This window comes from Scyliorhinus torazame, chromosome 1 (assembly GCF_047496885.1).
Source record: "Scyliorhinus torazame isolate Kashiwa2021f chromosome 1, sScyTor2.1, whole genome shotgun sequence".
Classification (NCBI taxonomy): Eukaryota; Metazoa; Chordata; class Chondrichthyes; order Carcharhiniformes; family Scyliorhinidae; genus Scyliorhinus; species Scyliorhinus torazame.
Window position 1 is genome coordinate 405,901,376 of NC_092707.1, and position 26,555 is coordinate 405,927,930.

General features: G+C 54.1%; 1 protein-coding gene across 6 annotated transcripts in view; it reads left to right on the top strand.

Annotated features, from left to right (window-relative positions):
- LOC140428127 (zinc finger protein PLAG1-like) overlaps window positions 1–26,555 on the top strand; it is a 169,123-nt gene that overhangs the window by 111,892 nt on the left and 30,676 nt on the right. For 5 of the 6 annotated variants that reach the window (XM_072514230.1, XM_072514241.1, XM_072514218.1 and 2 more), the window contains one exon: window positions 13,637–13,679. In XM_072514230.1, coding sequence (XP_072370331.1) covers window positions 13,637–13,679 — 43 coding nt within the window. Of the gene's footprint in view, window positions 1–13,636; window positions 13,680–16,763; window positions 16,829–26,555 lie in introns of all 6 variants that reach the window. The other variant, XM_072514258.1, reaches the window with a different exon arrangement.

Sequence of the window (26,555 nt, forward strand, 5' to 3'; positions counted from 1 at the left end):
TCCATCCGACATCTTCTTGCGGGGCAGACTCGGAGAGGACGGCAACCACGCATACGCGGGTGACGCCAGTTATGCGGCGCCGCCTTTACGTGGCGACAAGGCCTGGCGCGTGTAGATGACGCGGCCCCGATCCTAGCCCATTATCGGGCCCTGAATCGGTCGGGATAGGGGCCGCTTCGCGCCATCGTGGGCACTTCGGCGCGGGAGTGGCGAATCCCGCCCCCTGTGTTTCATAAATATTGGGTGTGAGCAGAATATTGAGTGGAAAATGTGAATGAAAAATGAGTAATTTATCACAATAAATAAAGGTAAAGGCGCCTTAGCCCGTGGTGCTGACCAGAAGCCATACTGGGTGTGTCTTGTTGGTACGTGTTACATGGTTGACCACGAGGTGGAGATGTATTGCAGTGAACATTGTCTACTTCATTATCCTCTCTCGAATCCATCCGTTGTTTTTGATAGCATTTTGCCATCCAGTGTCCTACTGTACCACAGAAAAGATATTGTGGTATTTTCTTACATGGTTTTAATGGAGCAAGGGTACATGTTTGCCCTGGCGCTGGTGGTGAAATTGCAGTTACTGCTGATATTCCTGCAGGTGCTGCAACAGCCGCCGCTGGAGCAGCAGGTAACATGGGTTGGATTCGAGCACTATCTTCGTCTGATTCATCTGACAAAGGAACTGATTTATTCTTGGCTGTGCAATTGCCGATTGTGCCACTAGGTGGGGCGCTTGGGCTGCTTTCTGAGCTCGTGCTGTTTGTTCACATTTCTGCACAGAAATTTTGCAGTGTTCAGCTAAAACACACCTTTCTTCGATTAACTTGCAATTTTCAAGTTTGGATTTTGCATCTCGCAATTCTGTTTTAATTTCATCATAATGCTCAAGTTTGGATTTTGCATCTCGCAAATCTTCAACAACTGCAATTAGTTGGTTGGACAATTCAGTGGACTAAAGCTGATGATCACTTTTATTTTTAATAATGATCTCTTGCTGACTGTGTATCTGTCCCGTAATTACCAGGGACCATTTTACACGTTCTGCACCGTGTAATCGTGTGCATTTTCCCCATGCTCTCTTGATATTATTGAAAGACCACTGTCCTCTGGGGATATCATACTTTGATTCAATTTTTTTTGAGGTTTCACATAGGTTAAAATGTCTACGAGTGAAAGATCTACAATCCCCCAACATATCTTCAACAGAAACATCTGGTATTCCAGCACCCCTCTTGGATGTAGTGGGGAGTAACTTTCTGCCTGCTAAAGGCTCTGAATCTACACTTTGATTTGGATCAGCCAAAAATTTTCTTGATCGCGGACTGCCGTGACTATTTTTTTCAGTCCCGTTTTATTTTAGTTACTGCAGTGACTAATCTTCCAGCCACATCTACGTTAGTCTCAACGACTGGCACTTGATTTATTTAACACAGTCGATAAAAAATGTTCTTTTCAAGGGTCGAAGTACTGATTGATGCGGCTTTAAGACTTTTAATGGGTGAAAAAGATATTTCTTACCCTAGTCTAGCCGTGGGTTCCGGCTGTCTTCTGGGCCTCCTCCGATTATCTCCTAAGCTTTCCGAAGGTTCCGGACCTCCTCCGATTATCTTTTAAGCTTTCCGTCGTCACCAGGGCCTCCGAAGGTCGTTCAGCACTGCTCCCATCCTGCCGACTACGCCAATTGTTAGAATCTGTATTTAATTGTAGGAATCTGGGGCGTCATTCTCCGACCCCCCGCCGGGTCGGAGCATGGCCGTTGGCCGCCGTGAATCCCGCCCCCGCCGAAGTCTCCGGTACCGGAGATTGGGCGGGGGCGGGAATCGGGCCGCGCTGGTTGGCGGGACCCCCTGTTCAATTCTCCAGCCCGGATGGGCCGAAGTCCCGCCCAGAAATTGCCTGTCCCACCGGCGTAAATCAAACCTGGTATTTACCGGCGGGACCAGGCGGCGTGGGCGGGCTCCGGGGTCCTGGGGGGGGGCGCGGGGCGATCTGACCCCGGGGGGTGCCCCCACGGTGGCCTGGCCCGCGATCGGGGCCCACCGATCCGCGGGCGGGCCTGTGCCGTGGGGGCACTCTTTCCCTTCCGCCTCCGCTAAGGCCTCCACCATGGCGGAGGCGGAAGAGACTCTCCCCACTGCGCATGCGCGGGAAACTTTCAGCAGCCGCTGACGCTCCCGCGCATGCGCCGCATTTCCGCGCCAGCTGGCGGGGCAACAAACGCCATTTCCGCCAGCTGGCGGGGCGGAAATCCCTCCGGCGCCGGCCTAGCCCCTCAATGTTGGGGCTTGGCCCCCAAAGATGCGAAGCGTTCCACACCTTTGGGCCGGCGCGATGCCCGTCTGATTGGCGCTGTCTTTGGCGCCAGTCGGCGGACATCGCGCCGTTGGGGGAGAATTTCCCCCCTTGTTTTTGAAGGAATGTTAACTCCTGGCTGGCTCGCCAATTGTTGAAATCTTTAATTGAAGGGATCTTAACCTGCCGAACTACGCCAAGTTGGGGGGGAAGCTCAGTTGATGAATCAAAGTCCTGGCGCAATATGATAAGTTGTAAGATTTGTAATATTTCTGGACTAAGCCAAGTTGTTGGATTCCTAGTATTATTCGACTGTGTAAAGTTGAAGGAATTGATATTATTTCTGCTATTCGGTTTACCAGTAGCACCATGCGAATACTGGGACTCAGCAGAAACTTCAGTTAAAACTTCTCAGGTGCCAAAAAGAATTGTTTTATTTGTAGTCGCTTGATTACAATTTGAAAGTCATTTAAAAGGCAATTCGTAGACAATTCGAAGCTTTCAGAGAATTACAGACATTGGGCGAAATTCTCCGTTATCGGCGGAAAGTCCGCCGATCGGCGCAAAAAAACGGCGCAAATCCGACTTGCGTCACGTCGGAAAAATGGGTCGATAGTCTCCGGCCCGAAATGGGCTAGCAGCGACGTAACGGGATCCGCGCTTGCGCAGTGGTTCACGCCGTGCAGCGTCATACGCGCTGCACGGCGTGACGGCTCATAAGGCCGCGCTGCTCCCCCCCACCCGACCGGAACACCTGACCGCAACACCCGACTGGATGGCTGGCCGTCGCTCAGCCCCGAGGTTCGAGTCACGCGATGTGGAGGCGCTCCTGGACGCGGTGGAGCAGAGGAGGGACGCCCTGTATCCCGGGCACGGCCGCAGAGTTGCCCCACGCCACAGCCGGCGTCTGTGGAGGGAAGTGGCAGAGGCCGTCACCGCTGTGGCCCTAACACCACGGACAGGCACCCAGTGCCACTAGAAGGTGAACGACCTCGTCAGAGCAGGCAGGGTGAGCCTCCCCCCGCCCGATATCCATATCCCCCATCCCCCATAACCCCCCTCCCCCATATCCCCCCCTCCCCCATATCCCCCCTCCCCATATCCCCCCCTCCCCCATATCCCCCCTCCCACATATCCCCCATATTCCCCCCTCCCCCATATCCCCCTCCCCATATACCCCCTCCCCCATATCCCCCCCTCCCCCATATCCCCCCATCCCCCATATCCCCAAGTGAATCCAGCCCTAACCTTAACCTCTGCAATGCACGCGCAACCAATGGCGTGCATTCATATACCTGCCTAACACTGTTGCCTTTTACCCCTGTCTCCCCCCCCCCCCCCCCCCCACAGGAGAAGCGCGCACACAACAATAGGGAGCATGTGAGGACTGGAGGAGGGCCCGCTGATGAGAGGCCACTGACCGTACACGAGGAAAGGGCCCTGGAACTGACTGGCGGACCTGAGGACCGGGAGGTTGCTGATGCAGAGGTCGGGGGCGTACTAGCGAGTGAGCCACCGACTGCCCGTCCCCATATTCTCCCTCCCCTATATCCCCCTCCCCCGTATCACCTGATCACTGCCTGATGTCTAACCATGCATGCTTCATTGTGTATCGCAGGACCAAACGTCCAGGCACCCATCCCCGCAGATGCAGACCGCCCGCAGGATGCCCCTCGGAGACCACGGGAGACAGAGAGACCCGCACCCTCCAGCATGCGACGCCCGCAGGATGCCCCTCGGAGACCACAGGAGACGGAGAGACCCGGACCCTCCAGCATGCGACGCCCGCAGGATGCCCCTCGGAGACCACAGGAGACGGAGAGACCCGCACCCTCCAGCATGTGACGCCCGCAGGATGCCCCTCGGAGACCACAGGAGACGGAGAGACCCGCACCCTCCAGCATGCGACGCCCGCAGGATGCCCCTCGGAGACCACGGGAGACGGAGAGACCCGGACCCTCCAGCATGTGACGCCCGCAGGATGCCCCTCGGAGACCACAGGAGACGGAGAGACCCGGACCCTCCAGCATGCGACGCCCGCAGGATGCCCCTCGCACACCACGGGAGACGGAGAGACCTGGAGCAACAGGGAGACGACACCCCCGTCACGTGCGGGAGCGACCACCCAGCGATGAGGGGGGCAGCCACAGGCCCCCGTCACATCCGAGCCAGGACACCACTACCCAGGACACCACTACCCAGGACACCACTACCCAGGACACCACTACCCAGGACCACTACCCAGGACACCCCTACCCGGGACAGCACTACCCAGGAAGACAAAATACCGGTGACTCAGAGTGGATGGGTGGAGACGAACCCCCACCCGAAAGTGCCATGGACTCAGAGTGGGACGACGAGCACAACACAACGCCACTGCTGTCACCAACACCCTCCACCATCGCAGAAACACTCACCACGGTTGGGCACTTTAGTGATGAGGCGTCTGGTACACTCACTGGTGCGCACAACACAGCCGTCCCGGTACAGCAGGTGGAGGTAGGAGCAGCAGAGGGACCGGGCGGTCGGAGGGCAGCCCAGCCCAAGCGAACATCTGCCGCCCAGATGGATCCCGGGTTCCTGCAGTTACCACACCCACACATAGATCCGATGCAACCACCGACCCGGAGATGAGCGAAGAGGGTGACGGGCGGCTTGCGGCGGCTGCGGTCGCAGGTGGAGGAGTCCACCCGCGTCCAGGCGCTGGGAGTGGTGCCGGTTATGCGTGCCACCCAGGCCGACACCGCGCGGGTGGCGTCCACGGTGGAGGCAATGGGTGCGACGGTGTCAGACATGGGGAACGGTTTGCGAGGCCTGGGGCCTTCCGTGCAGGCGGCGTCTGTGGCCCAGGAAATGGCTGCCCTCTCACAGGAGGCCATGAGCCAGTGCCAGCGCCAGATGGCAGAGGCGCTCAACGCCATAGCCCAGTCTCAGCAGGCCATGGCCCAGTCTCTGCAGGCCATGGCCCAGTCTCAGCAGGCCATGGCCCAGTCTCTGCAGGCCATCGCTGAGGGCATCGGCGCCAGTGGCCATGTGCGAGCCGGCATCGCACTGTCACAGACAGGGTTTGCCAACCCCCTGGGCTCCATGGCTGCAAACCTGCAGACCCCTGTCGATACAAGCACGGGCCTCCAGGACTGGCAGCGCCAGATGTCGGGGGGGGCGTCGGATGGCCAGTCCGTTCGCATCCCCCACCCATGTAGAGGCCTGGGGGCCATCGGGCACCCCGAGGGAGGAGGAGGTGGTGTGGTCCGTCCCGGTTCCCTCTGTAGGGGAGGTCCCGGTACACCGCGACACCTCGGACTCCCCCCCCCTTCCGTCCCAGGTGCATCGGGTGGGCAACGGGCAGGACAGGCTGGCAGCTCGCCATCCCAGTCGCCCGGGCCGCAGCCTGGCCCATCTAGGCCAGGACGCCCCAGGAAACGGCCGCCAAAGGGATCCAGTGTCAGAGGGCAGGAATCACAGGAGTCCACCTCCAGTTCTGCTGTACCGTCTGGGGAACCACGTAGACGTAGTCAAAGGGCCCGTAAGGCCAAACAATTAGACACTGAGTAAGTTGGCACGGGTGCAGGGCACAGATGAGTTTTAGGGGCTAGGGCACGTGCATGAACTCCTTTGGTTATTAAAGTCAATGTTACACCTACCGAAGCTGCCTTTGTGCTCTGTCCAAAGTGTGCGGGGGTGTCATGTACGTTGAGCGCAAGTGTGTGTGTGAGGGGTGGTCTTACCTCAGCCCCAGGTGAGTCTGACCCCTTCCCCCTGGGCCGCCATCAACATCGCCCGGGCAGAGGACGGGACCGTGCGCTGCAGTGTCACAGCCGCATGCAGGGATGGTCCGGGTGGATGGTGGTACTGTGGCCATGGGTCAGACATAGTCCAACGATGTGGAGCCAGGAGCTCATCGCAGGGCGGGTTGTCATCATCCTCCATGGCCTGCGATAGACACGCGTCCACCCGCAACTGTGTGAGCCCGGCCCGTTGTGCCGCAAGTGGATCGGCAATGGGGGGGGTGGTGTGCATGCGGGTGGGGTGGGTGGGGTTGGGGAGGGGGGTGAGGGTGCTGGGTGGGTCGATGGGTGGGGGATGTGGGTGGTCGGCTGTTGTCATGGTGTGCGGTCTGTGGCCGTACTACCCGATTCCCACGCCCATCTAGTCAGTGAAGCGGGCGTCTATCAGTCTGTCCCATGCCCGCTGGGCCAGCCGGTAACGGTGGACAGCCACCCGCCTGTGTCTACCCCGTCTGCCCTGACCATTGCCCCCATCACCCTCATCTGGGGAGGACTGGGCCTCTTCCTGCTGCTCCTCCACTCCACCCTCCTCTGCCTGCGGCACATCGCCCCTCTGCTGGGCTATGTTGTGCAGGACGCAGCACACCACAATGCTGCGGCCGACCCTATCTGACCGATACTGGAGGGCGCCCCCAGAGAGGTCCAGGCACCTGAAACGCATCTTCAGCACGCCAAAGCACCTCTCGATCACTCCCCTTGTCGCTACATGGGCATCATTGTAGCGGTTCTCCGCCTCATTGCGTGGCCTCCGTATGGGCGTCATCAGCCACAATCGCAATGGGTAGCCCCTGTCGCCCAGCAACCAGCCCCTCAGCCGGGGATGGCGTCCCTCGTACATGCCGGGGATGGATGACCGCGACAACACGAATGAGTCGTGTACACTGCCTGGGTGACGGGCGCAGACGTGCAGGATCATCATGCGGTGGTCGCAGACCACCTGTACGTTCATCGAATAGGTCCCCTTCCTATTAGTGAACACGGCCCTGTTATCTGCAGTTGGCCGCACGGCGACGTGCATCCCATCGATCGCGCCCTGGACCATGGGGAACCCGGCCACGGCAGAGAAGCCCACGGCCCGGGCATCTTGGCTGCCCGGTCCACGGGGAAGCGGATGTAGCGGTGCGCCATGGCATATAGGGCATCTGTCACTGCCTGGATGCACCGGTGCACCGATGTCTGCGATATGCCGGACAGGTCCCCACTCAGTGCCTGGAATGACCCCATTGCATAAAAGTTCAGGGCCACCGTAACCTTGACGGACACGGGGAGAGGGTGTCCCCCGCCAGTGCCACGCGGTGACAGGTGTGCCAGCAGGTGGCAGATGTGTGCCACGGTTTCCCGGCTCATCCGGAATCTCCTCCTGCATTCCCGGTCCGTGAGGTCCTGGTATGACTGCCGGGGCCGGTACACACGGGGCGCCCTCGGGTGCCTCCGTTGCCGTGGGGCCGCGACGTCCTCCTCCCCCTCCTCGTCCTGTCGGTCAGGTGTCCCTCCAGCCTGGGCGGCTGCCGCCTGCCCCTCTGCGGCAGCCTGCGCCGCCTCTCTGGCACGCTCCTCCTCCTCCTCCTCCTCATCCAGGGCAACATAGACATGAGCGGCTGCCACCACGGCGGCCAACATCGCTGGATGATCTGAAAACATGACGGCCTGGTGGGGGGGAGGGGAACGACGACATGTCATCATTGCCCATATCCCCTCCTCCCCCCAGCCAGGTGGCATGGACCGCATGAACATAGTCCAGTTGGAGGCTGGCACCTGGCCAGGTGGACCAACTTACTTGCCCTCCCATCCCCCTCCTCGGCACGGACCCCCCCCCCCCCAACCTCCACCCCAGCACGGATCCCCCCCCCAACCTCCACCCCGGCACGGCATGGACCCCCCCCCAACCTCCACCCCGGCATGGACCCCCCCCCAACCTCTACCCCGGCACGGAACCCCCATCCACCTCCCCGGCACGGACCCCCTCCCGGCACTCCCCCGGAGCCCAGCCTACTCTAACCACCCCCCCGCCGCACACACACACACACACAACCCGAGACACACCTCTCCTCACGCATTCAGACTGCGGCCACGCCATTGCCTGCCCAGAGCCAACCCCCCAGGTCGTCACTCACCTCCACGCTGGTCGGCGTGAGCCTGGAGCACAGGTTCACGCCGATGAAAAGGAGGTTTAATTTACGTCGACGTGAACAGTCATCACGTCGACGGGACTTCGGCCCATCCGGAAGGGAGAATATCGGCAGGCCGAAAATCGGCTGCCTTGCGCAGACCTGTGACATTCTCCGCGGCAGCGGCGACATTAACGCCCCGCCGACTTTTCTCCCTTCGGAGACTTCGGCGGGGGCGGGATTCACGGCAGCCAACGGCCATTCTCCGACCCTCTGGGGGGTCGGAGAATGACGCCCATTATCTTTTTGCTTCGGCAGACAGCTCGAAAGTAACTTTTGAAAAGGTCAAAGTCTGGCAATGAAACATGAAGAGAGAGAGAGAGAGAGCTAATCTTCAGCTAAACTCAAACTCAAAGTCAAAAGTAGACTAACAGACTGACAGAATCAAAAACAAGAAAGACAGAAGCCCCAAAAGACAAAACTAATTAACAAACAGAAAGACTATTGAGGACAAAACTGACTAAACTAACAGAAAGACAACACATCAACACTAACAGAACACAACACAAAGACACTACAGAAAGACTCTAAAATGGCGGGCGGAAACTTTTCAGTTATACACTTTCATGTCTGTCTTAAGTCATCTAATCACACCCCAATATAATCCTAATTGGTTTGGGTTAGACTCAAACACATTTGATTTGATGGCAAGCCGTCCATCTTCAATGTGCAACATTAGTTTTTCTGACTTAGCTGTTATCTGCATTATGAACAATGGTGCCTTCATGTTGCTATGGTATTCAGTCCTTGTCCTTGACAATTAGCACAAGCAGTGTCAAATTGTCTTGCAACTGTGCTGTTTTAATGTCACACTGACTTTGAAAATATGCATTTGCCAGAACAACGGACCTCAGTAAAAGTGAATTATGCTGTATAAATGGGTATTTAAAACTGGGGCTTAATATTTATGCTTAAACAGCTATCTTTTACCTATACTAGTTGTATTCGATATACCTGGCTTCTACAATATTCCAGACCCCAGCCACTCGCTGCGTGAAAAAGTATTTTCTCACATCAGATTCGCATCTTTTGCAAATCACTTTCAAGGGGCTGTTTAGCACAGGGCTAAATCGCTGGCTTTGAAAGCAGACCAAGGCAGGCCAGCAGCATGGTTCAATTCCCGTAACAGCCTCGCCGAACAGGCGCCGGAATGTGGCGACTAGGGGCTTTTCACAGTAACCTCATTGAAGCCTACTTGTGACAATAAGCGATTTTCATTTCATTTCATTTCAACCTGTGCCCCCCCCCCCCCCCTCGTTCTTGATCCTATTACGAGCGGGAACAGTTTCTCTCCCTGCCTACTCTGTCCAGCCCTCCCTCATCAGTTTGAATATCTCTATTGTCACATTCCCCTGGGCTGCACAGTCAATTCCAGCCCCACTTCACCCAGAGTCGGAACACAAGTGAAATGAGATTTTATTTTAAAATACCTGAGGACCCTGTGCCCTGGCGTGGTGGGGGGGGGACCTGCTGGAATTCTTAACGCTTGAAAAGGTCATGTTTGAACTGAGGGAAAGGATGGAGGGGTTCGACAATTCATGGGCGTTATTCATTGTGCACTTTCGAGAATTGGATCACATCGAATGTTAGTGGGGTTGGGGTCTGGGAGGGTTCGGGGGAGGCGGGCGGTATGTGTTAATGGTGACTATGGGTAATTCCTGATTCCTTTTTGGCATTTGTTTATGTTAACATGCGGGCCAATGTTTGGGGGTTTGGTGGGAGGATGGGATCGTTGTTATTGAGAAGGGGATTGACATTGCATTCGTTACTGATTGTTGTTTATTGTTGGGTGTAAAATTTGGGACAAAGTGTGAAAAAAGGGGAAAATAAAAAATATTTTTTAAAAAGAAAACCTGAGGACCTTGGCTGAGCCAATAAAGTGCAGTCACCAGGATTGTACAGTTAACACAAATTCCCAAATGGCCTAATTCTGCTCCTGTATTTTATGAACATTTCATAGAATTTACAGTGCATAAGGAGGCCATTCGGCCCGTCGAGTCTGCACCGGCTCTTGGAAAGAGCACCCTACCCAAGGTCCACACCTCCACCCTATCCCCATAACCCAGTAACCCCACCCAACACTAAGGGCAATTTTGGACACTAAGGGCAATTTATCATGGCCAATCCACCTAACCTGCACATCTTTGGACTGTGGGAGGAAACCGGAGCACCCGGAGGAAACCCACGCACTCACGGGGAGGATGTGCAGACTCCGCACACTCAGTGACCCAAGCCGGGAATCGAACCTTGTACCCTGGAGCTGCGAAGCAACTGTGCTAACCACAATGCTACCGTGCTGCCCATCCGCTCCTTGCTGGTGAAGCGCCGTGTTTATTTTTGGCGCTCGCTGAAGTATGTGGGATAAAGGGGAAAGGGCAAGTGGGTGTCAGAGTTCACTCTGAGGTCACTCAATAATTAGGTTGTCAGGCCTGTCCCTGGATTTCCCTTGTGTCCCTTCGCCAACCCCGAGTGTAGCTCCCACTGGAAGCTTTGTCAAAGAGATCTAGGAGTACAGGTCCACAGGTCATTGAAAGGGGCAACACAGGTGGAGAAGGTAGTCAAGAAGGCATACGGCATGCTTGCCTTCATTGGCCGGGGCATTGAGTATAAGAATTGGCAAGTCATGTTGCAGCTGTATAGAACCTTAGTTAGGCCACACTTGGAGTATAGTGTTCAATTCTGGTCGCCACACTACCAGAAGGATGTGGAGGCTTTAGAGAGGGTGCAGAAGAGATTTACCAGAATGTTGCCTGGTCTGGAGGGCATAAGCTATGAGGAGCGATTGAATAAACTCGGTTTGTTCTCACTGGAACGAAGGAGGTTGAGGGGCGACCTGATAGAGGTATACAAAATTATGAGGGGCATAGACAGAGTGGATAGTCAGAGGCTTTTCCCCAGGGTAGAGGGGTCAATTACTAGGGGGCATAGGTTTAAGGTGAGAGGGGCAAGGTTTAGAGTAGATGTACGAGGCAAGTTTTTTACGCAGAGGGTAGTGGGTGCCTGGAACTCACTACCGGAGGAGGTAGTGGAAGCAGGGACGATAGGGACATTTAAGGGGCATCTTGACAAATATATGAATAGGATGGGAATAGAGGGATACGGACCCAGGAAGTGTAGAAGATTGTAGTTTAGTCGGGCAGCATGGTCGGCACGGGCTTGGAGGGCCGAAGGGCCTGTTCCTGTGCTGTACATTTCTTTGTCCTTTGTTGTTCTTTATACTCCCTGCTCGTGCAGACACAGATAACCAGGGATATATTATGGTGCTGTGGTTAAATTATTGATCTATTAATCTCGAGGCCTGCACTGATAATCAAGTGGATAAGTTTAGATCTCACTGTGAGAATTTAAATTCAGTTTTTAAAAAATGAGATCTACAAAGTTGGTTTTGGTAACGATGGACAAGCCCACCTTGCTCACTCATGTCCATTAGGGGAGAACTTTGCCATCCTCACCTAGTCTGGACCGTGGGCAGAATCTTACCAGAATTTGGCAAAGGGCCAGGCTCAGACGGAACACTGGCGGCTAACTCCCCAGTTCCACAGACCAGTTACTCTCCAAATGTTGAGCCTCTTCGATAGGAATAAATGAGTGGCCGTGGCGGGGCGGAACCGGCTCCATAACTGGCTCAGCCGATATCGGGGCGCCACCTTTGAAGGGACCCCTGACCAGCCCTGCAGCCTAACAGCCCCCAGGCTCCATCACGGAGCTGTTGGAGGCTCTCCCAAAACCGGATCTCCATCCCGGCAATCCTCACTGGCATTCCAACCCCCATCTCCGACATGCATCGCCGTCATTCCAGCCCCTGCCTCCCCCCCCCCCACCCCCACCAACACTGTGGACATATAGCCGGGACTCCCCTCAGTGTCTGCTCTTCACCCCCATCACACAGCAACGCACCCCCCCCCTCCCCCCTCCCCCCTCTCCCATGGGGTTCCCACCCAGGACTGCCCCCACCCCCGGGCCATACTTACCTCTGCATCCTCAGACTGCATTATGTTTGGTTAGACCTGTTGGGTCGGTGAGGTATGAATATTTAGTGAGGGTTTGATTATAATATTTAAATTGATGTGAATTTATTCAAATGAGGCTCTCACGTGTGACGCCGCCGACGAGGGCAGGAAACTCGGGAAATGCAAACTCTCCGGCAAGAATTGAGTTTCCTGATTCTCGTGGACGGCTAAAGTGGGCTCAAAATTGGCCCCATATGTGATTCCTGACCCACAGCAATAGTGTTGACTTTCAATTTCCCTGGGGAATCTCCATTGTATCCAACTGTTACTGGTAGATAACGAAGGACGTTCAACAGATTAGCTCGGGAAGAGATTTAAGAAGCAGTCTTGTCTGGAACTCCCATACCCTGGACATGAATGAAAATAAACATTAAAACAGTGGGAGTCTTTTTGCAAGAAGTCTGTAATGAGGAGGGAACAATGTCATTGATGAATCTTATAGATGCCCTGGGAGAAGTATATCTCTGAAGTTTGATATTGCAGCCAGAACTCCCTGTCAGAACGACACAAACTGCCTCGATGTAGTAGTGCATTTGCCAATGAAAGGCACAGTCACCATAGTCCCAGATGACCATAGGCTGTTTTCCCCTTTGAGGGGGGAGAGCTGTCTGGTGGTGGTTTAACCCGAGGGTCACCCACACCTCAGGCAAGGTTGAGAAGGCGGGGCCTCCATGAATAACCTCAGCCGGTACGGGGAATTTGCTAATAACTGGGAAAGTGGCTTCATGTTCTCCGAGAAACTAATACATCTGTTTAATTCAAAAGAAAGATTTTGCATTTATATAGAGCCTTGCATCCCAGCACCGCAGGACATTCCAGCATGCTTTGCACACAATGAAGTGTTTCTAAAATACAGTCACTGATGTAATGGATGAAACGCAGCAGCTAGTTGGAACAGCAAGATCCCACGCACAACCAATGGTCCGAAACTCTGGGATTCACCCCAAACCGCTCCACCTAAACCTCTCCACCCCTGTGCTAATCTTCCCTCCATTCAGAGGCTCCTTGAAACCTATCTCCTTTGGCCAGGTGTTTGATCGCCCTTTATATATCCTGATGTATTAAAACTTGCCCGATAACTGTGAAGCGTGTTGGGACGGTTTACGACATTAAAGGTGCTGTACAAATACAAGCTATTGGTTTTGTTATTGTTGCGTGGATATGGGAGCTTAGGAAATTTCGCAATATTCCCATCTGTCCAATGCACAGACCGTTGCGTTAATCCATCGACCTCTGTACTCCAAGCAAGACAAGGCATGTCAAAGATTGAAGGAATTGTGTGAGTGAATCAGGTGATCAGGAATTGTGCAGGGAATATTTGGGGAGGCGTAACGGGTTATTGCTGCGTGTTTTACTAAAGCTATTCATTCCTCCACAGGTCTGCCCCTCAAACTCCTTGAAAATGCCCACAGATCAGCTCTGTAAGTTTGGTTTTCCCTTGCTCTTCAACCGAGTGGCAGAATGTTTATTTCATGTTCAGTTTGAGCTCATTTGACCTTCTCGTTGTTTTGTTAACCCCTTATTTCATGATCAGTAATCACCACCCGCACCCTCCCAGGTACTTGTTGCTCTGTTTACTTGCTATAAATATGGCGGTTAATATGGTCGCCTTTCTGAATCCTAATTATGAGTATACTTTCAGAGTCGCCAGGTATCTCTCGATACCACCACAAGGTTCAACCGAATACCGATCAAAGAGCCAATACACCAGTTAGTTAGCTCAAAGTCGATACTACTTTTTACACACAATATGATTCACTCATGCACAATAACACTCCAGGCTAAACTATATCTATCACTAACACCTATACTTAACTTCGGGTGCCCGCTCAGTCAGAGGAACAATGACCGATGTTCGAATCTGAGGCTGTTGGGTTCGAAGGGGTAACAGGAATACAGCTAAGGTCGTCCGTCTGGTAGCGAGCGTTGACCTTGAACTTACTTGCTTCTGGTGGTGCTGGTGGAAGGGTCTCTCCGCTTGAGAGCCAAATCCAGGAGACTGAACCTTTCGCGGGGGTTCCTTCCTGTACTTGGAGAGGCTTTACGTGCTTTTAGGCGGGCCTTAAACTTGGTCCCAATTCATTGGGCAGCTTCTTGATCACTGCCATCGATCTCAGCCAATAAAGGGGCGGGTGCCTTGATGGCTGAGCGTGTCCGTTGGCCTTGCTTTGTGTGTGTCTTCTTGCTGGGGTAGAGGCGCCGGACTGTCTGGGACAGTATCGGCTACCTGAGCACTAGTCCTTTGTTCCTCGGAGATGGGCCATCAATATGTAAATCGACCCTTATTTCGGTTCCGTCTGCAGACAGCCTTCCAAATATACATTCAGGCTCCGTGCCTGCTTGTTGCTTTGCATTGTCCATTTTTCCCTGTAGGCTCTGCAAGTGTCCATTTTATACACCGAAGGCGGCCATCCCAGATGGCTACAGTACACTAAATCTCTGAGTGGGGGAGTGATGGCAAGTGATTGAAGTGTTGCAGATCTAGAAATAACCTGGTCACAACAAAGAACAAAGAAATGTACAGCACAGGAACAGGCCCTTCGGCCCTCCAAGCCCGTGCCGACCATGCTGCCCGACTAAACTACAATCTTCTACACTTCCTGGGTCCGTATCCCTCTATTCCCATCCTAGTCATATATTTGTCAAGATGCCCCTTAAATGTCCCTATCGTCCCTGCTTCCACTACCTCCTCCGGCAGCAAGTTCCCGGCACCAACTACCCTCTGCGTAAAAAACTTGCCTCATACATCTACTCTAAACCTTGCCCCTCTCACCTTAAACCTATGCCCCCTAGTAATTGACCCCTCTACCCTGGGGAAAAGCCTCTGACTATCCACTCTGTCTATGCCCCTCATAATTTTGTATACCTCTATCAGGTCTCCCCTGATAAAGCAGCCTGCTCATTGGGTTACACAAATTAACTTTGATCGGATGATTCACTCACCGCTGTGGGGAATTGGGCTGAGCAGGAGTCTCGAGTTTGTGTTTCATTCACTCTTGGGGACATGGGCTTTGCTGGCAAGGTCACTGGCAAGGCATTGCCCATCCCGAGTTGCAGTTGGAGGCGAGGAGGCGAGGAGGTATTGGGGGAGAGTTCGGGAGGGGAAAAAGCTGGAGGAGGCTTGACGGGGTATACGTTGAAGGGAAGAGGCTGAAGACTGTTGACGGGGAAGAGGCTGAAGGCTGAAGAGGATGGAGGGGACTGTTGGGTGGAGGTTGGATGGGGAGGTGGTTGAAGGGAAAGAGGTTGAAGGGACGGAGGCTGAGGGGCAAGGGTTGAGGGGGAGGGAACCTTGGAGGGGAAGAGGAGGAGGAGGGGAGGCCTTTTGGATCCTGGAAAGGAAAGGTTGAAATCGCACAGGTGTAGGAAGGATGAATGACCTGCAGTCATGAACAAGTTAAATTGAGCGAAGAGGAACTCCATTGGGACCACCAACACTCTGGTTGCGAGAATCACAGGGATTGACTTCCATGCAAGTCTCTGAATGTTGACCCCCTTAGTCGCAGTATTATTATTTGTCCTTTTAACAGTTCCTATCTGATGTAGGATATTCCAAGGGGATTGGAATACAAAACCAGGAAGCATGATCAAAGAGGAAGGTTTTAAAGAGTGTCTAGCCTGTTGAGCATTCTAGATTATCGCTCCACTGTAGAAGACCATTTCTGCAGTTGCAATGCCAAGCTCTGCAATTCGCTTCCTCCACCTCCCCACCACTCTACCTCTTTCTCTATTCCTTTAAGGAGCATCTTAAAACCTACGGGCTGCATTCGCCATTCTTTTTTTTGAAAAAGTATTTTTATTAAGGTATTTGAAAGTTTTTATAATAATAATAACAATGGCATAAACATGGTAGAATAAACAATTCAACCCCCATCCCAATCTTCACACACCCCAACCATAAAACAACAATACGGCTCCCCCCCACCCCAACCATTGACCCTCTTAAGGCAAACTTTATCTTCTCGTGACTGAGAAACCCAGCCATGTCACTAACCCAGGTCTCTACACGCGGGGGCTTCGAGTCCCTCCACATTAACAGGATTCGTCTCCGGGCGACCAGGGAGGCAAAGGTCAAGAGCGGAGCTGCTGATTGGCTGTTGTTGGGGAAATATGCATACGTCCGTGTGCTCACCCTAACTTGAAGGTGGTTTGTGGAGGAGCTGTTGTCAAGTGACACTTAAACCCAAAACACTTCTTCAGTGTTTCCCTCCCTACCCCCTCCTCTAACCAAAAAAACCAACCGCTGTAAGGATCCCAGCCGAGAGGAAGGCTCGAGGGCACGTAGAGGTCGAAAGAAGTTGAACCGTGACGTCTCGAGGAATTAAGGGCTATGGCAAGAGAGCGGGTAAATGGAGTTGAAATCAGCCATGATTGAATGGTGGAGTGGATTCGATGGGCCGAATGGCCTTACTTTCGCTCCTATGTCTTATGGTCTTATGGTCACAGCCTGCAGGTAAGGGACTGGCTGGTGACTGGTAAGTAGTTTTTCTTTTATTTTCCCTCAGGTGTTATCGTGCGGGGCGCAGAGGTTGCTGCGTGAGTGCTTGCTGTGAAGGGGAGTGAATAACAGGTAAGCTCTTTCTTTCTTTTTCTTTTTTTATCTAGAGGGGATGGCAGGGAAGGTAGTGCAATGTTCCTCCTGCAGAATGTTTGAGGTGAGGGACGCCGTCAGTGTCCCTGCTGATTTCATCTGTGGGAAGTGCACCCATCTCCAGCTCCTCAGAAACTGAGTTAGGGAACTGGAGCTGGAGCTGGATGAACTTCGGATCATTCGGGAGGCAGAGGTGGTCATAGATAGTAGCTTCAGGGATGTAGTTACTCCGAAGAATCAAGATAGATGGGTGACGGTGAGAGGGGCTGGGAGGAAGCAGTCAGTACAGGGATCCCCTGTGGTCGTTCCCCTTAGTAACAAGTATACCGCTTTGGATACTGTTGGAGGGGATGACTTACCAGGGGTAAGCCATGGGGTACAGGTCTCTGACACAGAGTCTGTCCCTGTTGCTCAGAAGGGAAGGGGGGAGAGGAGTAGAGCATTAGTCATTGGAGACTCCATAGTTAGGGGGATAGATAGGAGATTCTGTGGGAACGAGAGAGACTCGCGGTTGGTATGTTGCCTCCCAGGTGCCAGGGTGCGTGATGTCTCAGATTGTGTTTTCGGGATCCTTAAGGGGGAGGGGGAGCAGCCCCAAGTCGTGGTCCACATAGGTACCAACGACATAGGTAGGAAAAGGGATAGGGATGTAAGGCAGGAATTCAGGGAGCGCGGATGGAATCTTAGATCTAGGACAAACAGAGTTATTATCTCTGGGTTGTTACCCGTGCCACGTGATAGCGAGACGAGGAATAGGGAGAGAGAGGAGTTGAATACGTGGCTACAGGGATGGTGCAGGAGGGAGGGTTTCAGATTTCTGGATAATTGGGGCTCATTCTGGGGTCGGTGGGACCTCTACAAACGGGGTGGTCCACACCTGGACCAGAGGGGTACCAATATCCTGGGGGGAAATTTGCGAATGCTCTTCGGGAGGATTTAAACTAGTTCAGCAGGGGCTTGGGAACCTGAATTGTAGCTCCAGTATACAGGAGGTTTAGAGTAGTGAGGTCATGAGTAAGGTTTCAAAGTTGCAGGAGTGTACCGGCAGGCAGGAAGGTGGTTTAAAGTGTGTCTTCTTCAATGCCAGGAGCATCCGGAATAAGGTGGGTGAACTTGCGGCCTGGGTTGGTACCTGGGACTTCGATGTTGTGGCCATTTCGGAGACATGGATAGAGCAGGGACAGGAATGGTTGTTGCAGGTGCTGGGGTTTAGATATTTCAGTAAGGTCAGGGAAGGTGGTAAAAGAGGGGGAGGGGTGGCATTGTTAGTCAAGGACAATATTACGGTGGCAGAAAGGATGTTTGATGAGGACTCGTCTACTGAGGTAGTAGGAGGTAGGGCGCTCAAGAGTTACAAGTTAGCTCGGAAGGACCTAAAGAGAGAGCTAAGAAGAGCCAGGAGGGGACATGAGAAGTCTTTGGCAGGTAGGATCAAGGATAACCCTAAAGCTTTCTGTAGATATGTCAGGAATAAACGAATGACTCGGGTAAGAGCAGGGCCAGTCAAGGACAGTCGTGGGAAGTTGTGTTTGGAGTCCGAGGAGATAGGAGAGGTGCTAAATGAATATTTTTCGTCAGTATTCATACAGGAAAAAGACAATGTTGTCGAGGAGAATACTGAGATTCAGGCTACTAGACTAGAAGGGCTTGAGGTTCATAAGGAGGAGGTGTTAGCAATTCTGGAAAGTGTGAAAATAGATAAGTCCCCTGGGCCGGATGGGATTTATCCTCAGATTATCTGGGAAGCTAGGGAGGAGATTGCTGAGCCTTTGGCTTTGATCTTTAAGTTATCTTTGTCTGTAGGAATCGTGGCAGAAGACTGGAGGATAGCAAATGTTGTCCCCTTGTTCACGAAGGGGAGTAGAGACAACCCCGGTAACTATAGACCAGTGAGCCTTACTTCTGCTGTGGGCAAAATCTTGGAAAGGTTTATAAGAGATAGGATGTATAATTATCTGGAAAGGAATAATTTGATTAGAGATAGTCAACACGGTTTTGTGAAGGGTAGGTCGTGCCTCACAAACCTTATTGAGTTCTTTGAGAAGGTGACCAAACAGGTGGATGAGGGTAAAGCAGTTGATGTGGTGTATATGGATTTCAGTAAAGCGTTTGATAAGGTTCCCCACGGTTGGCTACTGCAGAAAATACGGAGGCATGGGATTCAGGGTGATTTAGCAGTTTGGATCAGAAATTGGCTAGCTGGAAGAAGTCAAAGGGTGGTGGTTGATGGGAAATGTTCAGACTGGAGTCCAGTTACTAGTGGTATACCACAAGGATCTGTTTTCGGGCCACTGCTGTTTGTCATTTTTATAAATGACCTGGAGGAGGGCGTAGAAGGATGGGTGAGTAAATTTGCAGATGACACTAAAGTCGGTGGAGTTGTGGACAGTGCGGAAGGATGTTACAAGTTACAGAGGGACATAGATAAGCTGCAGCGCTGGGCTGAGATGTGGCAAATGGAGTTTAATGCAGAAAGGTGTGAGGTGATTCATTTTGGAAGGAATAACAGGAAGACAGAGTACTGGGCTAATGGTAAGATTCTTGGCAGTGTGGATGAGCAGAGAGATCTCGGTGTCCATGTACATAGATCCCTGAAAGTTGCCACCCAGGTTAGAGGGTTGTTAAGAAGGCGTACGGTGTGTTAGCTTTTATTGGTAGAGGGATTGAGTTTCGGAGCCATGAGGTCATGTTGCAGCTGTACAAAACTCTGGTGCGGCCGCATTTGTAGTATTGCGTGCAATTCTGGTCGCCGCATTATAGGAAGGATGTGGAAGCATTGGAAAGGGTGCAGAGGAGATTTACCAAAATGTTGCCTGGTATGGAGGGAAGATCTTATGAGGAAAGGCTGAGGGACTTGAGGCTGTTTTCGTTAGAGAGAAGAAGGTTAAGAGGTGACTTAATAGAGGCATACAAGATGATCAGAGGATTGGATAGGGTGGACAGTGAGAGCCTTTTTCCTCGGATGGTGATGTCTAGCACGAGGGGACATAGCTTTAAATTGAGGGGAGGTAGATATAAGACAGATGTCAGAGGTAGGTTCTTTACTCAGAGAGTAGTAAGGGCGCGGAATGCCCTGCCTGCAACAGTAGTGGACTCGCCAACACTAAGGGCATTCAAATGCTCATTGGATAGACATATGGACGATAAGGGAATAGTGTAGATGGGCTTTAGAGTGGTTTCACAGGTCGGCGCAACATCGAGGGCCGAAGGGCCTGTACTGCGCTGTAATGTTCTATGTTCTATCTCTCCTCCTAGCTCGTCCTCCCACTTGCCCTTAAGCTCCTCCAACGGAGTTTCCTCCGCCTCCGAAAGCTCCAGGTAAATATCCGATACCTTCCCCTCTCCCACCCAGGTACTGGAGACTACCCACTTCCTAATCATGGCTATATTAGCCGCCCGGTAGTAATTGCAGATGTTTGGCAGGACCAACCCACCCTCCCCCTGACTGCGGTTCAGCAACACTTTCCTCACTCGCGGGGTTTTACCCGCCCACACAAAGCCCAAAATAACCTTATTCACCCGCTTGAAAAAGGCCTTTGGGGTGAAGATGGGGTGGCACTGAAACACAAACAGAAATCTGGGGAGGACCGACATTTTCACCGTCTGTACCCTCCCCACCAGTGATAGCGGGAGCATGTCCCATCTCTTAAAGTCCCCTTCCATTGTTCTACCAGCCGGGATAGGTTTAACTAGTGCAGTGCCTCCCATTCCCGGGCCACCTGGATTCCCAGATGCCGAAAGCTCTTCCCTCCCATTCTAAGCGGCAGATCTCCCCGTCTCTTCTCCTCTTGCCTGGATCGCAAACATCTCGCTTTTCCCCAGGTTCAATTTATACCCCGAAAAATTACCAAATTCCCCGAGGATCCGCATAACTTCCCCCAGCCCCTCCCAACGGGCCTGAAAAACACAAGAGCAGGTCACCTGTGTAAAGCGAGTCCCGGTGCTCCACCCGCCCCCGAACAAGCCCTTTCCAGTTCCTAGAGGCTCTTAACGCCATGGCCGATGGCTCTATGGCCAGAGCAAACAGTAACGGGGAGTGGGGCACTCTTGCCTCGTCCCTCGGTGTAGTTTAAAATACCCCGACCTCAGCCGGATCGTGCACACGCTCGCTACTGGTGCCTGATAGAGCAACCGCACCCAGTCAATGAAGCCCTCACCAAACCCAAACCTTCCCAGCGCCTCCCACAGGTAATTCCACTCCACCCAATCAAAAGCCTTCTCCACATCCATCGCTACCACCATGTCCACCTCCTCTCCTGAGGGGATCATAATAACATTTAGAAGCCTTCGAACATTGGCCTTGAGTTGCCTGCCCTTAACAAACCCTGTCTGATCTTCCCCTATCACCCCCGGGACACAGTCCTCTATCCTTGTGGCCAGTATCTGAGCCAGCAGTTTGGCGTCCACATTCAGTAGAGAAATCGGCCTGTATGACCCGCATTGCTCCGGATCCTTCTCCCGTTTCAGGATCAATGAAATTGAGGCCTGCGACATTGTTGCGGGGAGGACTCCCTTCTCTCTTGCTTCATTAAATGTCCTCACCAGCAGTGGACTCAATATAGATCATAGATCATAGAATTTACAGTGCAGAAGGAGGCCATTCAGCCCATTGAGTCTGCACCGGCTCTTGGAAAGAGCACCCTACCCAAGATGTACACCCCCACCCTATCCCCATAACCCAGTAACCCAACCCAACACTAAGGGCAATTTTGAACACTAAGGGCAATTTATCATGGCCAATCCGTCTAACCTGCACATCTTTGGACTGTGGAAGGAAACCGGAGCACCCGGAGGAAACCCACGCACACACTGGGAGGATGTGCAGATCTCTGAAAACTTCTTATCGAATTCCACCGGGTAGCCGTCAGGCCCCGGAGCCTTGCCCGACTGCATGGCCTCCAGCCCCTCCATTATTTCCTCAATCTCAATTTGGGGCTCCCAGCCCTTCCACCAGGTTCTCCTCCACCCTCGGGAACCTCAACTGATCCAAAAACTGCCTCATCCCCTCCATCCCAGCCGGGGGCTCCGACTCATATAGCTCACTATAAAAGTCCTGAATCACCTCATTCACGCCCGCTGGGTCCAGGACAGTATTCCCGCCTCTACTCTTTACTTTACCTATCTCCCTGGCCGCCTCCCTTATCCTGAGCTGGTGCACTAAAATTCTGCTTGCCTTTTCCCCGTACTCATAAATCCCCCCCCCTTGCCTTCCTCAACTGTTCCACCGCTTTCCCTGTGGTCAACAGCCTGTAACCTCCGCCGCTCCCTCTGTTGCCCCACGTCCGGGGCCTCCGAGTATCTCCTGTCCACCTGGAGTATCTCCCCCACTAACCTACCCCTCTCAGCCCGTTCCACCTTTTCTCTGTGGGCCCGTATCGAGATTAATTCCCCTCTGACCACTGCCTTCAGAGCTTCCCAGACCATCGCTGCGGAGACCTCCCCCGTATCATTTGTTTCCAGGTAGTTCTGGATGGACTTGTTAACCCGCCCACAGATCGCTTCGTCCGCTAGCCACCCCACATCCAGTCTCCACAGCGGGCATTGCCCTCTCTCCACACTAACCCCTAGATCCACCCAATGCAGGGCACGGTCCGACACTACAATTGCCGAGTACTCAATATCCACCACCTTCGGTATTAGCGCCCTGCTCAGAACAAAAATGTCGATGCGAGACTATACCTTGTGGACATGTGAGAAAAAAGAAAACTCCATCGCCCTTGGCTGTGCAAACCTCCATGGGTCTACTCCCCCCATCTGTTCCATAAACCCCTTCAATTCCTTTGCCGCAGCCGGCCTCCTCCCTGTCCTGGATTTTAAACGGCCCAATTCCGGATCAATGACTGTGTTAAAATCTCCTCCCATAATCAGGTTATGTGACTCTAAATCTGAGATCTTACCTAACACCTGCCTCATAAATCCACATCGTCCAAATTCGGAGCCTATGGGCGAGATTCTCCGACCCCCCGCCGGCAGAAGAGACTCCCTCCACTGCACATGCGCGGAGATGCCGTGAGCGGCCGCTGACGCTCCCGCGCATGGGCCGCCCGGCAATGTCATTTCCGCGCCAGCTGGCGGGGCAGAAATCAGTCCGGCGCGGGCCTAGCCCCTCAAGGTTAGGGCTCGGCCTGTCAAGATGCGGATGATTCCGCACCTTTGGGGCGGCGCGATGCCGGACTGATTTGCGCCGCTTTTGGTGCCGGTACCACCTGCACCCCCTCCAGCTTCCCACTCACCATTATGTACCTACACCCCCTTGTCTGACACGATTCTCCCTGCCTCGAATGCCACTCATTTACTGATCAAGATCTCTACCTCCCTGGTCTTTGAGTCCAGCCCTGAGTGGAATACTTGGCCAACCCACCCCTTTCTCAATCTCGTCTGGCCTTTAACCTTTAGGTGTGTCTCTTGTAGCATTGCCTCGTCCTCCTTCAGCCCCCTCAAATGCGCAAACACGCAAGCCCTCTTGACCGGCCCATTCAGCCCTCTGACGTTACATGGGATCAGCCTGGTCGAGGGGCTTAACCCCCCCCCCCCTTGGCCGCTGCTGACTATCCATCACCCTTTTTAGGCCAGCCTCTAGCTCGTGCCTCCTTGTGCTCCCCCTCGGGCATTTGCCGTTCCTGACCTCCCCTTTGTCCCCTAGAAACAGCTCCTCCCCTGTCAGAAAAGCAGCTGCCCCCTCCCTCCCCCCCTAGCAACAGCACCAGAAACCCAATCCCCCAAGTCAAGCTCCAGCTTAACACCTGCTCACCCCCCACTGTGCTTCCGTGAGTCAGCTGACCCATGCTGACTTGATGGCGCCCGCCCATGGCACCAAGCAGTCTGTCTCCCCATTGTTCTCTCGCCTATCCCCCCACTTGGACAAACATATTAAAAGCATCGCAGTCCCCAGTAAACAACCATCAGACAAAACGGTGAAGAAACAGCCACTTTAGAAAAAAAAAACACACAGAAACGGAACCAGCCCCAAAGCCCATCCCCCCTCTAACCAGCTCCTTGCAAGACAAAGTTACCTTTTGCCATCAAAACAGCCCCTTTTTACACATAGCGCTCCTTATACTGCCCAGCACAACAAATCACCACCACCGTTCTCTCCAAGACTTCAGTCTCTTTTAGTTCGCCTCCAGCCTTTTTTCTTTAATAAAAGTCCATTCTTGGTCTGGTGTTTCGAAGACGAAGTCCCGTTCTTCATGTGTGACCCACAGACCGGCTGGGTACAGCATCCCGAACGTCACCCCCTTCAGAAAGAGGTCCGTTTTTGCCCGATTAAACCCAGCTCCGTTCCTTCTTGGCCCACCGCAGAACGTGTTCCTTGTCCAGGAATCGGTGAAACGTACCACCATCGCCCTCGGCGGCTCGCCCGCTCGGGGCTTCCTCGCGAGGGCTCTGTGCGCACTATCCACTTCCGGGGCCGAGGGAACGCCTCAGCCCCCATCAACTTCTCCAACATGTCCGTCACACAAGCCCTCGCCTCCAATCCCTCGCTGCCTTCAGGGAGGCCGACAGTTCTAAGATTCTGCCTCCTGGACCTGTTCTCCCGGTCCTCCAGCTTCTCCTGCATTATTTCTGGCGGTCGTTCATCATCCCCACCTTGGTCTCCAGCACGGTTATGGACTCCTCGTGCTCCAACACCTTTTTCCCCACCTCCTGGATCGCTCTCCCATGGGTCTCTTGATTCTGCACAACTTGATCAATCGAAGCCTTGATCGTGTCCAGCGTGTCTTCTTCAGCTTGGCGAAGCAGTCTTCAAAAAACTCCACCAGCTGCTCCGTCGACCACTGTGCCGTCTCCCCGCGGCCCTTGCCCTCCGCCATGCTGTCCCGCGTTACCGGCTCTGCTCGCGTCTTCCTTATAGGACTTTGTCTTCTCACACGGCCACTTCTGGTCCAGTTCTCCGTACACCGGAGGGGGATTTCTCCTCACTCTTCAGCGATTTATCCAATAAAATCCGGGAAAAAACGGTGGAAAAAAGTCCAAAAGTCCGTCACAGGTGGGAGCTATCAAATGTGCGACCTACTCCTCCATGGCCGCCACCGGAAGTCCGGATTCTCCGTTCTTGGGACTAAGTGTTGACGGCAGCGCAGGATTCGTGGAGTTTCGCGCCGAACCTGGACCGATTCAGCGACTGCTGAGGGACTAGCACCGGCGCCACATGGAGCATAATCGATTCCAATGAGATACAGTGCCGGATTCGCCGGGTCCGTGATTAACACTCAGGAGGCTGACAGGCTGCAGCCGCAGGTACACACTGCACTCCCCACGCACACACTGCACTCCCCACGCACACTGCACTCCCCACGCACACACTGCACTCCCCACGCACACTGCACTCCCCACGCACACTGCACTCCCCACGCACACTGCACTCCCCACGCACACACTGCACTCCCCACGCACACTGACTCCCCACGCACACTGCACTCACCATGCACACTGCACTCACCATGCACACTGCACTCCCCATGCACACACTGCACTCCCCACGCACACTGCACTCCCCACGCACACTGCACTCCCCACGCACACTGCACTCCCCACGCACACTGTACTCCCCACACACACTGCACTCCCCACGCACACTGCACTCCCCACACACACTGCACTCCCCACGCACACACTGCACTCCCCACGCACACTGCACTCCCCACGCACACTGCACTCCCCACGCACACTGCACTCCCCACTCACACTGCACTCCCCACGCACACTGCACTACCCACGCACACTGCACTCCCCACGCACATTGCACTCCCCACGCACACTGCACTCCCCACGCACACTGCACTCCCCACGCACACTGCACTCCCCACGCACACTGCACTCCCCGCGCACACTGCACTCCCCGCGCACACTGCACTCCCCGCGCACACTGCACTCCCCGCACACACTGCACTCCCCACGCACACTGCACTCCCCACACACAGTGCACTCCCCACGCACACTGCACTCCCCACACACACTGCACTCCCCACACACACTGCACTCCCCACGCACACTGCACTCCCCACACACACCAACCCAGCCAACAAGATGGCAGCAAGACGCACGGCCCCACGGACGCCGAGCTGGAGACCCCCCTGGGCGTGGTGGAGGAGAGGTGGGTGACCCTGTACCCAGCCCAGGAAGGAGGCTGCCACCCGCTGCCATTTGAGTGTCTGGGCGCAGGGGCAGAGGCGGACAGTGCCACGAGGAACACGGTCCGGACCAGACTGCGGTGCAGGATGGAACAGCACCAGCTCCTCAGGGCAGCCAGTAGGAGTCGGCAACACAGTGCCCCTGGGGTTGAAGCCCGTCCCACACACCTGTATCCCCCCCCCCTCCCCCCCACCTCCCCCGCCCTGCCAGCAGGCGGGTGGCCGAACCCCCAGCCTGCACTCCATGTCGGCAACCATACCGGCCGGGTGCCGTGACCACAGAGTTATCCAAACCCCTGGGCTGCATATGTCCGACTGTCTAACGCTGTCGTTTTCTGTTTCCACTCGCCCCCAGGAGAAGGTAGCCCAGAACCCCCGGGAGTGGACGAAGACTGGAGGGGGCCCTCCGGACCTGCGGGCTCCCACCGTGCCCGAGCAGAAGGCACTGGATGTGGTCGGAGGTGCAGAGGAAAGGCAGGTCGCAGGAGTGGAGTTCGGCCGCGGGCGAGGAAGTGAGACCCTGCTGAGCTGCGGTTGCCCTTGGCACGTGTGTCAACCCCCCAACACCAGAC